Raw genomic sequence first — 17,178 nt, 5'->3', positions numbered from 1 at the left:
AAAAGACTCTGACTATCCATTCTATCCCAACCTCTCAATTTTCTGAACTTCTATCAGGTCATCGCTCATCCTTTGAGGTTCAAGTGAAAATCAAACAGGTTTGTCCAATCTCTCCTCACAGCTAATACTGGTCACAGTCAGAAAAGCATCTTTCCATTACCATTTTCTGTCTTCTATGACTAAGCTGGATTTTCTTTTCCCAGCTTACCAACTATCGTGGGTCCCATGTGACTTCATGTTTTGTATCAATCTGCCATGAGGGACCTTGTGAAAGGCCTTGGTAAAACCTATATTAGATAAGGTCCACTGCTCTGCCTGCAGCAATCATCTTTGTCACTTCCTTAACAAACTCAGTCAAGTTTGTGAGACATGACTTTCCTCTCACAAAGCCATTCTGCCTAAGTTCATATTTTTCGAAATGTGAGTAAATCATATCCCTAAAAATCTTTTCCAATAATTTCTCTACCACTAACATAAGGCTCACTGGCCTGTAATGTCCCTGATGATCCCTGTTGCCCTACTTAAACAAAGGAACAATATCAGACATTCTCCAGTCCTCTAGGACCTTTCCTGTTACTAAACAGGATACAAAGATTTGGTACAAGGCCCCCACAAATTTTTCTCACCTGCCTCCCTTAGCATTCTGGGATAGATCCCCTCAGGTCCTGGGACAGGTCTACCTTAGTGCTTTTCAAAACGCCCAACATCTTTTTTTTTCTATTGACATGCCCTCCTGAGACTCACTATCCACCATGTCTTTCTCCTTTGTGAATATGATGTAAAGTATTCATTAAAGACCACACCCAATTCCTCCAGCTCCACAAATAAATTCCATTCTTTGTCCTTGAGTGGACCTACTTGTTCCCCAGGTACCCTCTTGCTTCCTGCATATGGATAAAATGCTGGGGGGGGGAGGGGGGGGAAAGATTTCCTTAGTACTGTTTGCCAAAGGTACTTCAAGTAGGCCTCCTCATTCCTAGTTTGAATTCTTTCCTGCTATCTCTATGTATTTTGAGGGATCTGTCTGTCAAGAGTTTCCTAAACCTTACATACGCCTCCTTTTTCTTTTTGACTAAACTCACAATTTCTCATGTCATTTAAGGTTCCCAAACCTTGCCATTCTTATTCTTCATTTTCACAGAAACATTCTGATCCTGAACTTTGATCAACTGACATCTAAAACATCATGGTAGTTAGCCTTCTCCCAGTTTAGTACTTTTGCCCGAGGAAGACTATTATCCATACCCATAAATAACTTAAAGCTTACAGAAATATAGTCACTGTCCCCAAAATGGTCCCACACTGAAATTTTGATCACCTGGCCGTCTATCCAAGCCCCTGACACTAAGGGAGTTTCAGTCAGTGCAGGGGAAGTAAAAATTACTCACCATAACAACCCTGTTGTGTTTACTTTTTCCATTATCTGTCTACATTTCTGTTCCTCTAATTATTCACGATTGGCATGGTGACTCAGTGATTAGCACTGCTGCCTCACCGTGTCAGAGATCCGGGTTTGATGCCACTTTGGGCAACTAGCTGGGTGGAATTTGTACATTTTCCCTGTGGGTTTCCTCCTACAGTCCAAAGATGTGCAGGTTGAGAGGACTGGCCATACATCCAGGGATGTGGAGGTGAGGTGGTTTAGCCATCAGAAATGTGAGATTACAGGAATAGGGTACAGGGTAGTCTACATGGGATGTTTTGCAGAGGGGCAGTGTGGACTCAATGGGCCAAAAGTCCACTTCCACACTGTAATCAATAACACAACTCCCCCAACACTTTTACATCCCTCTCTAAACCCTGGAATGTTAAGCTGCCAGTTTTGTCCGTCTCTCAACAAACTATTTACAGCATCACTTGGTGATTGAAGGGATGAGGGGACAGAGCAGGAAAGGGAAATGGAAGAGGAAAGTGGTTATTGAATAAATAGCCTGAAGACCCTGCCCCTATGTGAGACGTTCTTACCTGCCAAGAGCTCATGGGTTCCAATTTGAATGTTGCTAGGCTGCAGAGGCCAGCAGCGAAACACAGCCATTTCTGTTTAGCTAAACCGATGCTATACAGCAGAATGCAATGGACCAGGATCAGCATGAGGTATGAAACCCCCATTGTAGCCAGAACTGCCAGTATCCCATAGGCCATAAAATACAAGGATCTGTGCTGTGTAAAAACAGAATATCATGAACAATTATTATATGACCAACATCAAAAAAGTATAGATCATCCAACTGGAGATGATGGCATATTCGTCACGTCACTTGGACTAGCAATGCAGATGCTGTGGGTTCAAATCCCACCATTGCATCTTATGGAATTTAAATCCAATTAATAAAATCTGGAATTGAAAGTTGATCTCAGTGATAGCGACCATGAAAACTATCTGGTTCCCTCACCTGAAACGGAAATCTGCAATCCATACCTGGTCTGGCCTACATGTGACTCCTGACCCACAGCAATGGAGTTGACTCTTAATGCCCTCTGAGATGGCCAAAGAAGCCATTCAGTTCATGGGGGAGTTAGGGATGGGTAACAAACGCTGCCTTATCAGCATGAAACAATAAACTAAAAACCAAAGGATGAGCAAACAGACGCAAAGAAGTCTCTGGTCAGGATCACAGTCCAAGAGTTTTTATCTCAAATCAATACTCACTGCAAACCTCCAGCCTCCACCAACAGTCCTGCATGTCCCAGGTTGCATTCCTGTGTGGTGTACAAATTCTTGTATCCAGCACAGCTATGATGGGCCAAATGGCCTTCCTCTGTACTGTATTATTCAATGAAGTGCCTCAATTCCTATTCAAGCTTTCCTGTTTATAATTTACACTCTAATGCCATTTGCCCCACCTACCCCAAACTCCAGCAATTGCAAACTAGTCATCATCGGACAGACCTGGCCTATAAGCTACGTTTCAAGGGGCACAATTTGCTTTGTAACAATATTTTGGATCATTTGTGGAATACCTTGGGAACTGGGCAGAAACAACTTCCTTTTAGCATCTCAATGACCCTGTGACCCCACCAAACACCGTGACAATACACAGTTGATAGGTCTCAATCCTTTTTCTCAAATCTTGTTTTTGGAAAAAGCAGCCACAAGCAGGGTTCAGAACTCAGCTACCCAAAGGTCTGGAAGATTAGTGACACTTCAGAGCGAGGTGGTCAATGTGCAACATTGGTCCAGTAACAACACTTCCACAATTTTAGAGCAAGACTCTGTGTCTGTCCATTTCTCAAAACTTGTCAGTCTGGTCTGAACACAGCAGATGGCGCTAGCAACACTGGTTCCCACTCCCAAGGTAGAGTAAAAGTGAAGGTAAAGTCACTATAATCCCACTCTCTCAACAGCGAGAGAGACCACTGGCGCTGGTTTGGTCTGAGGGGCACTCCACCTTAAGCAAGGTGAGAAGCATGGTGGCTCAGCGGTTAGCATTGCTGCCTCACAGCACCAGGGACCCGGGCTCGATTCCAGCCTCGGGTGACTGTGTGTGGAGTTTGCACGTTCTCCCAGTGTCTGCATGGGTTTCCTCCAGGTGCTCCAGTTCCCTCCTACAGTCCAAAGATGTGCAGGTGCATTAGTCAGGGAACATGTGGAGCAATAGGATTGGGGTAATGGGTCTGGGTGGGATATTCTTCAAAGGGTCAGTGTGGACTTGTTGGGCCAAATGGCCTGCTTCCACACTGTAGGGATTCTATGAAAGTTGAGATGGAAAGACTTTGTGGTAACTTCAGCCAGTATGGGAATTGAACCCACACTGTTGGCATCACTCTGCATTAAACCAGTCATACAGCCAACTGAGCTAACCCAAGGAGCAAGCACACTTGCAAAAGCAGGCTGCCTCTTCAAGGGAAGACAGAACAGGAAGTGGCCACAGTGGAAAATCTTGGAAAAGCACAGAGGTTTGCAGTCTGGTGGACGGGCAACTCAACAGAAGGATTGTGTGAGTGTGAGTGTGAGTGTGAGAGAGAGAGAGAGAGAGAGAGAGAGAGACAGACACTCTTCAGGGACCACCCTCAGAAGGGTCAAGTGGGGAGGCAATAACCTTGTAGTACAACTAGACTATTAATCCCGACATGTAGCTAATGTCCTGGGGACCCGGGTTCAAATCCTGCCACCGCAGATCGTGGAATTTGAATTCAGTAACAAATGAGATTAATAATAAAGTTGTCTCACCATGAATCCATTGCTGATTGTTGGAAAAACCATCAGGTTCATTAATGCCCTTTAGGGAAGGAAACTGCCATCCTTAGCTGCTCTGGTCTACATGTGACCCCAGACCCACAGCAACGAGGTGGACTCTTAACTGCCCTCTGGGGAACTAGGGATGGACAATACACGCTGGTCTAGCCAGAGATGCCCACATCCAATGAATAAATTAAAAAACATTTCCAGGAGTCTGGATGTGGCAGAGCTGGAAGTGGTCTAGTGGGGTGGGTTTGGGGGGGGGGGGGGGGGGGCGGGGGGGAGGAAGGTCTTCGTATGGCATTGCCACATTGCCAACCTCTCAGGCTACCCAATGCTCATTCACTCCCACTGCTTAACCTAGCAACACTCTGTTACTCAGGACCCACACACAGCTGTCCATACAGTTTTCCTCATCCCCTAGCTCTTCCTACCTTCACCTACTCCTGTCAATCACTCAGATGCTTCATTGTGGGCAGAGGTAGATAGACTCTTGATTGCCAAGTGGGCGGAAGATTAACCTGGCCCAGGCTTGAAGGGACAAGTGGCTGGGACTCCTGCTCTCTGTTTGTATGATGGTCATGACCGTGGATTATCCCACTGCCTGGGGACAGGAGTGAAGGATCACAATGGCAGCTCTCTGCAGACTCTGGGACCCCCTGTACACAGCCAGCATGCCACAATGTTACAACCTCTGTTACTCAGTGTGATTCCACATCTTCCGATCCTCTCATGTCCCAAAGATTCCACTTACCAATTACATTGGCAAGTTATAAAACCCCATTTAGGGTCACTCTCAATAGGAGTGAGAGTGACAGAGTAGTTGTTATACGGGTCTTTAACTTTCCAAATATGGACTGGGAATACTACAGTTCGAGTCCTATAGATGGGTCAGTTGTTGTTCCATGTGTGCAGGAGGGGTTCCTGACACCGTATGTAGATAAACCAACAAAGGGTAAGGCCACATTAAATTTGGTACTGGGTAATGAACCCAGCCAAGGTGTTAGATTTGGAGGTAGGGAGCATTTTGGTGATAATGCCTACAATTCGGTTGTGTTTGCTTTAGCGATGGAAAGGGATAGGTATGTACCGCAGGGCAAGAGTTATAGCTGGGGGAAAGGCAATTACAATGCTATTAGGCAAGGTGTAGGATGCAGAAGATAGGGGATGAAACTGCAAAGGATGGGCACAATAGAAATGTGGAACTTCAAGGACCAGCTACTGCAGGTCCTTGAAGAAGTGTGTACCGGTCAGGCAGGGAGGAAATTGTTGAGCGCAGGAGCTTTGGTTTACTCAGCAAGTTGAATCTCTTATCAAGAGGAAGGAGGCGGCTTATGTTAGGATGAGATGTGATGGCTTAGTTTGGGCGCTTGAGAGTTACAAGTTAGCCAGGAAAGACCTAAAGAGAGAGCTGAAAAGAGCCAGCAGGGGACATGGCGGATGGAATGAAAGGCTTTCTATAGGTATATCAAGAATAAAAGAATAACTAGAGTAAGCTTAGGGCCAATCAAGCATAATAATAGGAATCTGTGCTTGGAGTCAGAGGAGATAGGGGAAACACTAGATGAATACTTTTCATCAGTATTCACACTAGAGAAAGACAATGTGATCAAGGAAAATACTGAGACACAGGGCTATGACACTAGATGGGATTGCGGTGCATAAGGAGGTGGTGTTAGCAATTCTGGAAAATGTAAAAATAGATAAGTCCCCTGGACCGAATGGGATTTACCCTAGGATTCTCTGGGAAGCCAGGGAGGAGATCTTGGGATATCTTTGTCGACAGGATTAATGCCAGACTGGAGGATGGCAACTGTTGCTCCTTTGTTCAAGAAGGGGAGACCTGTGAGCCTTACTTCAGTTGTGGGTAGTGTTGGAAAGGGTTATATTCAACTCTATAATCATCTAGAGATGAATAAGTTGCTTAGGGATAGTCAACACAGTTTTGTGAAGGATAGGTTGTGCCTCACAAACCTTATTGAATTCTTTGAGAAGGTGGCCCAACAGGTGGATAAGGGTAAAGTGATTGATGTAGTGTATGTGGATTTCAGTAAGGTGTTTGATAAGGTTCCACATGGTAGGCTATTGCACAAAATACAGAGGCATGGGATTGAAGGTGATTTCGCGGTTTGGATCAGAAATTGGGTAGCTGAAAGAAGACAGAGGGTGGTGGTTAATGGGAAATATTCATCCTGGAGTTCAGTTACTACTACAGCCATAAAGATCTGTTTTGGGTCCACTGTTATTTGTCATTTACATAAATAACCTGGATGAGGGCAGAGAGGGATGGGTAAGTAAATTTGTGGGTGACACTAAGGTTAGTAGAGTTGCGGATAGTGACGAAGGATGTTGTAGGTTGCAGAGAGACAGAGATAAGCTGCAGAGCTGGGCTGAGAGGTGGCAAATGGAGTTTAATGCGGAAAAGTGAGAGGTGATCCACAAGGAGTAACAGGAATGCAGAATACTGGTAAGATTCTTGGTAGTGTAGATGAGCAAAGAGATCTTGGTGTCCGGATACATAGATCCTTGAAAGTTGCCACCCAGGTTTATAGTGTTGTTAAGGCAGCATATAGTGTGTTAGCTTTTATTGGTAGAGGGATTGAGTTTCAGAACCATGAGATCATGCTGCAGCTGTACAAAACTCTGGTACGGCTGCACTTGGAGTATTGCATACAGTCCTAGTCACCGCTGAGGGACTTGAGGCTGTTTTTGTTTGAGAGAAGAAGGTTGAGAGGCGACTTAATTGAGACATATAAGATAATCAGAGAGTTAAGTAGGTTGGACAGTGAGAGCCTTTTTCCTCAGTTGGCGATGGCGAGCATGAAGGGACATAGATTTAAATTGAGGGGCGATAGGTATAGGACAGATGTCAGAGGTAGTTTTTTTACTCAGAATAATAGGGGCATGGAACGCACTACCTGTAACAGTAGTAGTCTTTAAGGGCATTTAAATGGTCATTGGATAGGCATATGGATGAGAATGGAATAAGGTAGGTCAGACGGGCTTCAGATTGGTCCCACAGTTCGGCAACATCGAGGGCCAAAGGGCCTACTGCACAATAATGTTCCATGGTCTACATCAAACCTGATCCCATACCATCTGAGTCGGCTCTAGAATGTCTCAATAAATACTGTTCCTTTGGTCTTCTGCATGTTCCAAGGAAGAAACAATAACATGGGCTGACAGAATGGAAGTGGCACCCACCTGAGGAACTGTCATGGAAATAGCTTTACCAAACAGCACGTGGCCGGATAAGGCGAAAAGAATGTAGTTTCGGAATTTGGTGAACCACATTACCCACTCAAAGTCAGCAACATCCTGCAAAACAAAACACAGGGAACTCATGCTGGTCTGGCTCTTCAAGACCCTATCCGTGGCTCAGGGGAGCATTCTTGGCTCAGAGACAGAAGGAGAAAGTGAGGACTGCAGATGCTGGAGATCAGAGCTGAAAATGTGTTGTTGGAAAAGCGCAGGTCAGGCAGCATCCAAGGAGCAGGAGAATCGACGTTTCGGGCATAAGCCCTTCTTCAGGAATGAGGAAAGTGTGTCCAGCAGGCGAAGATAAAAGGTAGGGAGGAGGGACTTGGGGGAGGGGCATTGGAAATGCGATAGGTGGAAGGAGGTCAAGAGGGAGGGTGGTGGAAGGAGGTCAAGGTACAACCCAGATGGCCTCCTTCAAGAACCGTAATTTCCCCCCAGATGTGGTCGACGATGCCCTCCACCGCATCTCTTCCACTTCCCACTCCTCCGCCCTTGAGCCCCGCCCCTTCAACCGCCAACAGGACAGAACCCCACTGATCCTCACCTACCACCCCAACAACCTCCAGATACATCGTATCATCCTTCGTCATTTCCGCCACCTCCAAACAGACCCCACCACCAAGGATATATTTCCCTCCCCTCCCCTATCAGCGTTCCGGAAAGACCACTCCCTCCGTGACTCCCTCGTCAGATCCACACCCCCCACCAACCCAACCTTCACTCCCGGCACCTTCCCTTGCAACCGCAAGAAATGCAAAACTTGCGCCCACACCTCCCCCCTTACTTCCCTCCAAGGCCCCAAGGGATACTTTCATATCCGCCACAAATTCACCTGCACCTCCACACACATCATCTATTGCATCTGCTGCACCTGATGTGGCCTCCTCTATATTGGGGAGACAGGCCGCCTACTTGCGGAACGTTTCAGAGAACACCTCTGGGACACCCGCACCAACCAACCCAATCAACCCGTAGCTCAACACTTCAACTCCCCCTCCCACTCCCACTCCACCATCGCCAGACCATAGCAACACGACGCTTGGAGGAAGAGTGCCTCGTCTTCCACCTAGGAACCTTCCAACCACAAGGGATGAACTCCGATTTCTCCAGTTTCCTCATTTCCCCTCCCCCCACCTTGTCTCAGTCAAATCCCTCAAACTCAGCACCGCCTTCCTAACCTGCAATCTTCTTCCTGACCTCTCCGTCCCCACCCCACTCCGGCCTATCACCCTCACCTTGACCTCCTTCCACCTATCGCATTTCCAACGCCCTTCCCCCAAGTCCCTCCTCACCTTTTATCGTGGCCTGCTTGGCACACCCTCCTCATTCCTGAAGAAGGGCTCATGCCCGAAACATCGATTCTCCTGCTCCTTGGATGCTGCCTGACCTGCTGTGCTTTTCCAGCAACACATTTTCAGCTCAGAGACAGAAGGATACAAGCCTCTGTGATGTGGACTGTACAACACAGATGCTGCCTGAACTGCTGTGCTCTTCCAGCACCACTACTCCAGAATCTGGTTTCCAGCATCTGCAGTCATTGTTTTTACCTTTTTATAACACAGAAAGAGGTCATTCAGCCCAACAAGTCTGTATGAGAATTTATTCCATACCACTCTTCATTGTCACCCGCATGCAAGTGAACACAATTAATGCACCAACACCACCTTCTCCAATCCCTCTATTTACTGTTAGCCCTGTTTGATGCAGAGTCTCTTTATGGAATATTCAGTAATGCAGGAACAATGAGAATATCCAGATTCAGGCACTCAGGAGTCAGGGTTAACCTACTCAGAGATAGAACATAGAACAAAGAACAATGCAGCACAGGAACAGGCCCTTCAGCCCTCCAAGCCTGCACTGCCACATTTCATGCTAAACCTGTCTTCACTTACAGGATCCGTATACATCTATTCCCTTCCTATCCATGTATTCATACAGGTGCTCCTTGAATGCTGCTTCCACACCTCCTCTGGCAATATAATGTGTATACGGTGCTGGTGGAGAAAGGACGTTGATACAGAGGAACCTCAATTATCTGAATACCAATTATCTGAAAATCAGATTATCCGAAGGAGATCTCGCAATCCCAATGGAAACATTACATGAAAGATGCGTTTCCAACAGTGATCGCGTTTTTTTATTTACAGAGATTAAACAGGCACCGTCTCCAAATGACTGACTGCCCTCACTTTCTCTCCCCCCACACTTTCCCTGGAGTTCTACACAGGGGTGTACCTTAAACCCCCCTTCCCCAGATAATCTTTCCAACATTGTCCTGTACAGGGCAAAGGTGGAACCTGTCAAAACATTGCAGCAAAAAGTTGTGTGTGGGGCTGTGGCTGTGGCTGCGTGTGTGTGTGCGCGCTCTGTTTGGAGACTTTAGATTAGATTAGATTGGATTACTTACAGCGTGGAAACAGGCCCTTCGGCCCAACAAGTCCACACCGCCCCGCCGAAGCGCAACCCACCCATACCCCTACATCTACCCCTTACCGAACACTACGGGCAATTTAGCATGGCCAATTCACCTGACCTGCACATCTTTGGACTGTGGGAGGAAACCGGAGCACCCGGAGGAAACCCACGCAGACACGGGGAGAATGTGCAAACTCCACACAGTCAGTTGCCTGAGGCAGGAATTGAACCCAGGTCTCTGGCGCTGTGAGGCAGCAGTGCTAACCACTGTGCCACCATGCCGCCTTTTTTTCAAAAAAATTCAAAAACTTACCCCACAAAGGCATCTGCAGCAGTCTTGTTGTTGTCATCCAATCCAGCTGTCCCGGAGAGGGGGTGGCTGGGGGCGGGGTTGGACAGGGTTGAGGTGGGGGAGGCTTTGGGGCAGGGTGAGATGTTGCACGGGGTTGGGGGCTGTATTCCTGATGAAGGGCTTTTGCCCGAAACATTGATTTTCCTGCTCCTCGGATGCTGCCTGAGCTGCTGTGCTTTTCCAGCACCACTCTACTCCAGGTGGGGAGGTGTCGCATGGGGGGAGGTGTTGCATGGGGTTGGAGGCGGGGTCTCACACGCTGTGTGCTGCTGCAGTCTCCTGAACGAGGAGCAGACTTTAAAAACTCCAAGCCCCAGAGGAAAAGCATTTAACCAATTAAATCGATTATCCAAACGAAATAGTGCCTGCCCATCACGTTCAGATAATCGAGATTCCCCTGTAGCTCAGATTAAGTGATTGGTACGTGATTGGCAGAACAATGGCAGATTTGTCTGGCAGGAGACACACCATTGTTTTTGCCACCCTCACATTCTGATCATTTAATCTAAACAATTAACATCCTTTCTCCACCAGCACCCTACACCCATTACCTCCAACCCACCCGCACCCCGTTCCCCCCTGCCACCCAAAAAAATCTACAGCGTAAATGCTGTCCCCTCCACACTTCACTTCAGCTCTGAAGAACAGTTATCTGGACTCGAAATGATAGTTTGCGCTCTCTCTCTCTCTCTCTCTCTCTCTCTCTCTATGGATGCTCTCTAACCCACCTGTGATCTCTAGCATCTGTTGTTTTCAGTACACATTCCAGCATCTGCAGTAAAGTGCTCCTAAACAAGTTTAAATTTGTTTTAGTTTAACTCTGGGAATGGCCTACACCTCCCAGTCAATTTCTAGTGTCCCAACAGCACCTCGTTCATTTCGTTTTTATCTGCCCAATTTTTTCCGATGGCTGAAAGCCACATCAAACATACAAACACGAGAACTAGGCCATTCGGCCCCTCAAGCCCTCATGGCAGATCTGTTTGCCTTTCAGATGCCACAGTCCCTTTTAGCCACAAAACTATCATTCAGTTGCCAAACAAGAATTGACCTCCACCTTCAAAAAATTCAATTACATGTCCCCAGCATCATAGACTCTCAGAGACGTACAGCAAGGAAACAGATACTTCGGTCCAACACGTCCATGCTGACCAGATAGCCTAAATTAATCTAGTCCCATTTGCTAGCACTTGGCCCATATTCCTCCAAACCCTTCCTATTCATGTACCCATCCAGATGCCTTTTAAATGTTGTAATTGTACCAGCCTCCATCACTTCCTCTGGCAGTTCATTCCACACACGTACCACCCTCTGTGCGAAAGGTTGTTCCTTAGGTCCTTTTTAAGTCTTTCCCCTCTCACCTTAAACCTGTATCCTCTAGTCCTGGACTCCCTCACCCTGGGGAAAAGACTTTTACCCTAACCATGCCCCCTGATGATGCTGGTCCCTCCAGAGTATGACCTTCAAAGGCAGCAACTTCAACACATCCACTGAGCCAGCAGGAGGGTCGGGGGAGGTGCTGCTGCTGTATAAGGTCATTTGAAGGAGTCCAGACTAGGCTCACTAGGATGAGCATGGAACAAAACGGGTTATCTTATGAAACAAAATTAAGCAGGTCAGGCCTACACCCGCTGGAGTTTACAAGAGTGAGAGGTGATCTTACTGTGACACACACAGCTCCGAGGGGGCTCTTACAGGACAGGTGCAGGGAGAATGATTCTCACTTGGGGGGGAGGAATCTGCAACTTGTGGGTACAATTAAAATAAGGGCATCGCCCACTTAAGACAGAGATGAGGAGGCATTTCCTCTCTCAGAAAGTTATTAATCTTTGGACATCAGCAAACAGTGGAGGCTGGGTCTTTGAATACATTCACCATTAAGAGTTAAGGCCACAATCTGAAAAGCCATGAAGAATGAAGCAGGCTTGAGGAGCTGAACGGTCTGGTTCTGTTCCTGTTTCCATCTGGATCAGCATAACTCCACCAACAATCCAGAACATTGAAATCCAACAAAAAGCAGCCTGGCAGATTGGCGCTCCATCCACTACCTTCATTCACTCCTTTTACCTTCTCAGTATCATGGTAGCATTGTGTACCATCTACTGGACAAGGTGCACTGCAGCAACTCACTAAGGTACTCCCGACAGCTCCTTCCAAACTGCAACCTCCTGCATCTGGAAGGACAAGGGCAGCAGATAGGTGGGAATACCCAGCACCTGCAAGTTCTCCTTGGAACCCACTCACCATCCTGACTTGGAAATATATCGCCATTCTTTCACTGTCACTTTTTGGGCCAGAGTCTAATAGCTTATCCTAAATGCTATACTTCCTTACTTTTATTTAGTTTCTAGCATCTTATTAGGAGCCAGGTGCAAATATTTAACACAGATGGGTGACATCAGCAAGTATAATGCCATTAAATGCAAATTAGATTAAAAACAGCTTCTTCTGAGAAACTGGCATTGGATATGCTCATTTTCCTTTATAAAAAACGTGTTTTTCAAAACAATCCTGTTTGGACAGGTAATGAATTCGATCCACCTCCTAACAGATACTACCACTGCACGAGTCCCTTATGACTAATTATTACACCCAGATTTTTATTGTTGAATTAATTTCTCTTGTTGGTCTCTCACCTGTTCTGATTTCTCCACAGCCCCATGTTCTCATCTCCAGTCTCCACCAGCCCCAATGCCTTCAGAGATTTCTGCACTCCCTAGAGTTTTCCACTCACTATTTCAAATGCTTTCCTATTGGTGGTTATGCCTGGTCCTGAGCTCTGGAGCTTATTCCACAATCCAACCCCCAACCCCAGAGCCAAACAAGCCTCTCGGCCCATCGTTTAAGACCCTTCCTCCAGCTCAAGGCCAATAAAACCCTTTTCCAATTTGAGTCCCATCCCTCAAAGCGACCCAGTCAACATGACTCTCTGGGATCATCCAGTGGGCTGGTGTAAACAATTTCCAGGAACTCACCATTTTCCGACCAATATACGCCCAGCCTTGCTTGACACTGCTTTTAAAGCTTCGCCGGCTCATATTTTCTGTGGGAGGGCAAAAATTAAGTTCAGTGGTGAAATACCAAGCACAGATTGAAAAACAGATGATTCATCAAAAGAAAGGGCCCATCCTAGAAAGGGTTTTTCTTTGGCAAAGACACTGGTTCTATTCATGCAGGGAAACTGGACCCCACGTGCTCCCCTGCAATGTCCCCATTCTGCACACTATCCCACACCCTGCGCTCCCCCTCACAAACAGACACTCACGCACACACTCACAGACACAGTACTAAGACAAATATCTCACATCATCTTCCACTCTGACAGAAGAACAGGAGTAGGCCATTCATCCCATCAAACTACCTCACCATTCTGGGCAACGATCAATCATCTTCCTGGACAATATTTTTCCTACATAACCTCCATATCCCTTTAGTCTCCAGAAGCCAATTGATTTCTACCTTGAACACGTTCAGTGATGGAGCTTCCACAATCCTCTGGACAGAACATTCCTCAGACTCAGCACCCTCTCAGTGAAGATATTCACCTTCACTTCAGTCTTAAATCAAATTATCCCAAGACGATGTCACAAAAATGGAAATTGCTGGAGGAACTCAGCAGGGCTGGCAGTATCCATGGAGAGAAAGCAGAGTTAATGTTTCAACCTTTGAGAACTGATTGGTTATGAGGAAAAGATGGTATACATGCTGAAGACAGGGGAGAAGGGGGAAAAACATCCCCTGGTTCAAGAGTGACCTACCGGGGAACTTCTCTCTGTAGGTCTACCCTGTGAGATTGGAGTTAGAATTTTATTCATCTCACCCTTTCTCCAGATTCTGAAAGTCCTTTCTTCCTATTCTCCTCAAATTGTCAAAACCTAACGGTGGCTCAGTTGTTAGTACTGCTGCCCCACAGCGCCAGGTTCGATTCCAGCCTCGATGTGGAGTTTGCACATTCTCCCAGTGTCTGTGTGGGTTTCCTCCCACATTCCAAAAGATGTGTAGGTTAGGTGAATTGGCCATGCTAAATTGCCCGTAGCGTTCAGGGATGTGGGGGTTGGGTGCATTAATCAGGGGTAAATGTAGGGGAATGGGTCTGCGGAGGGTCAGTGTGGACTTGTTGGGCCAAATGATCAGTTTCCATACTGTAAGAATCCTATGATAACACTGGGAATTGCCTAAATATTTCTTCCAACATGTCAATCACCCGCCTCCTGGGTTTCTCAGGAATAGTCTGTTATGTGGGGTGAGGTTTTAGAAAGATAGTTAAGTTCTTAACGGTCTCTTTCAATTCAAAGTAAAACATCACAAGACTGCCTATTAGATTTGCAACAAACTGATGTTATCTGGTTGCCAAAAAAACTGACGTGGGGGAGAGGGACGCAGCTCAGGTTCAATTGAAATCCAAGTATTGGCTGTTACACTGAGGAGAAAGAAGTGACAGAGATAGGGATGGAAAGGGGGACTGGCTAGGTAACTCTTTCGGGTTCTGGTACAGACATGGTGGGTCAAATGGACTCCTTCTGGAATGTAAAATTCTATGATTCCACAAACAGCAGTGGTCATGAATTGCAGAGGTAGAGGCTGTTCTCTGATTGCTTCCAAGCAGAATTGGATTGGGAGTATAATCTCTGGTGTAAGAGGAGTGACTGGTGGAAACTTAAGGAAACTGGAACATGCAGTTTGGGTGTGGCACAGAACTAGGTCAGTCGCCTATGGAAAGGTAGTTTGGATACACTCAGGCAACCAGGAAATGACATTCGACAAACAATGGATGGTATAATGCAGCAAGATGGAAAGAAGTGAACCTGATAGTAGGTGGGTGTTACTCCTGCCAGGCTCCTGTAAAGATTATAATTTGTAAAGAGTGCGCTATGTACTATATAAGCAAAGCATACAGGCTTTCTGTTGCTAGGCAATAAAGAGGGTATGGAAAGCTGGAATATTTTCTTTCGTGCATCAGAAACTGCCAAGTCATGACTAGTCAGCATTGCTTTTAGCATATTTATTGCACTTATAAAGATTATATTTTATTTTGCTTTGTTTTTAAAATTTTGGTCTAAAATGGGAAAACAATTCTTTTAAAACCAAGGATTACTGCACATTTTTTTGAAAGCAAGTTACCGGATACTCCCTATAGGTAATGTTTACATAGCTGCTGTTTCAAGCAGTAGTAGGTGAAGGGTGTGTACAAGGGGAGATTCAGCCAGTAACAAGTGGCTGATTGGTCTGTGAAATAGTGACCAGTTATCAATGACAAAGGCCCTCTGCCTGCCAGCAATGATGTGATTGGTTCTCAGGTAGCTGGCCAGCTTGGGGCTGTTATCAAGATGGGAGGATCCCTTTAGAATTCCACCCACTCAGGAGCTGTCTGTTCTCTGCAGTTAAAAAAAAACCTTGATCGGAAAGAAAGTCAGTTCACTTTCCCTTCAGCATTTTCAAAAAGCTGTGAGACTTCTACACCTTGTAAAAGTGTGAACCAGCCACCCAGTGTCTCTTGCAAACAAATGAAAAATCTGAAGAAGAAACTCAGAGGTAATATTCTGACCAACATAAGATGATCTTGCAAACAGACACCACTGAACTGCTTACCCAGGTTCTGCCTCCATCTATAATGTTGAGTGTGAGTGTTAGTGTGAGTGATAGATAGATAGATGGGAATGGGGGGGGGGTAATCAGGGGTCAGTTAGTTCAGTTGGCTGGATAGTTTGCTATGCAGAGTGAAACCAACTGTGTGGGTTCAATTCCAGCAGTAGCTGAGGTTACCTCGAAGGACTCTCTTTCTCAATCTCTTTCCCCTTGCCTGAGGTGTGGTGACCCCCAGATTAAACTAGCACCAATTGACCCTCTCTCTAATGAGGGACTATAGTGACTTTACCTTTACTTAAGGGGTTTTAACAAGTAGAGTTACATAGAATATATATATCGTTATTGTCAGGTGTACTCAAGTACAAATATACAAGAGTACAGTGAAACTTTTAAAATATTGCCTCTTATGGCATCATCTTAGGTACTAGTAGTTAGATACAAAAATTATCTACCTGCAACTGAAGTCTATGACTCGCAATAAATTATAATTCCTGTTCAGAACAGTGATTTCTGTCAACTTGGGTCTAAAAGACAGGTAACTTGTGGAATTCTATGAAATTTTCAAAACTCTAATTTTAGTAACAACCATGGGAACAGTGGGATTTCATTTCCAGCTTGCTATAGCACTCAGGTATAATATCCACTCTGGTGCGGCTGCACTTAGGAGTAGAGTCATAGGGTCTTAGAGATGATCACTGCATTATAGGAAAGGGTGCAGAGGAGATTTGAGTCAATAATGTGGTGGTGGAAAAGCACAGCAGGTCAGGCAGCATTCGAACAGCAGAAGAATTGACGTTTCGGGCATAAGACCTTCATCAGGAACGATGGAGGGCTTATACGTGAAACGTCAATTCTCCTGCTGCTCAGATGCTGCCTGACCTGCTGTGCTTTTCCAGTACCACATTCTCGACTCTGATCTCCAGCATCTTCAGTCCTCACCTCCCACACTGCAGACAAGATTTAACCAGGATATTGCCTGGTATGGAGGGAAGGTCTTATTAGGAAAGGCAAACTTGAGGCTGGTTTTTTTTCAGAAGAAGAAAAATGTTGAGAGGTGACTTAATGGAGACATACAAGATATTCAGAGGATTAGGTAGAGTGGACAGTGAGAGCCTTTTTCCTTGGAGGGTGAGGGCTAGCATGAGGGGACATAACTTTAAAGTGAGAAGTGATAGATATAGAGCTCAGAGGTAGTTTTTGTTTTACTCAGAGTAGTAAGGGTGTGGAGTGGCCTGCCTGCAACAGTAGTAGAATCGCCAACTTTAAGAGCTTTTAAATGGTCATTGGATAAACATATGGATGAAAGTGAAATAGCGTAGGTCATATAGGCTTCAGATTGGTTTCATAGGTCGGCACAACATCGAGGGCCGAAGGGCCTGTAATG

At 45.9% G+C, this 17,178-nt stretch overlaps 1 protein-coding gene across 4 annotated transcripts in view; it reads right to left on the bottom strand.

The window, feature by feature from the left end:
- The window catches only part of LOC140480846 (protein-cysteine N-palmitoyltransferase HHAT-like protein), a 74,108-nt gene that overhangs the window by 24,418 nt on the left and 32,512 nt on the right, over positions 1-17,178 (bottom strand). For all 4 annotated transcript variants that reach the window (XM_072576331.1, XM_072576330.1, XM_072576332.1 and 1 more), the window contains exons 3-5: positions 13,184-13,251; positions 7,385-7,498; positions 1,966-2,160 (exon numbers count right to left, since the gene is read on the bottom strand). In XM_072576331.1, the coding sequence (XP_072432432.1) occupies positions 1,966-2,160; positions 7,385-7,498; positions 13,184-13,251 (377 nt within the window). The remainder of the gene's footprint in view (positions 1-1,965; positions 2,161-7,384; positions 7,499-13,183; positions 13,252-17,178) is intronic.

The sequence above is a fragment of the Chiloscyllium punctatum genome, chromosome 8 (assembly GCF_047496795.1).
Source record: "Chiloscyllium punctatum isolate Juve2018m chromosome 8, sChiPun1.3, whole genome shotgun sequence".
NCBI lineage: Eukaryota > Metazoa > Chordata > Chondrichthyes > Orectolobiformes > Hemiscylliidae > Chiloscyllium > Chiloscyllium punctatum.
Note: the sequence above shows the minus strand (reverse complement) of the source record. Positions and strands in the feature narration are given on the sequence as shown.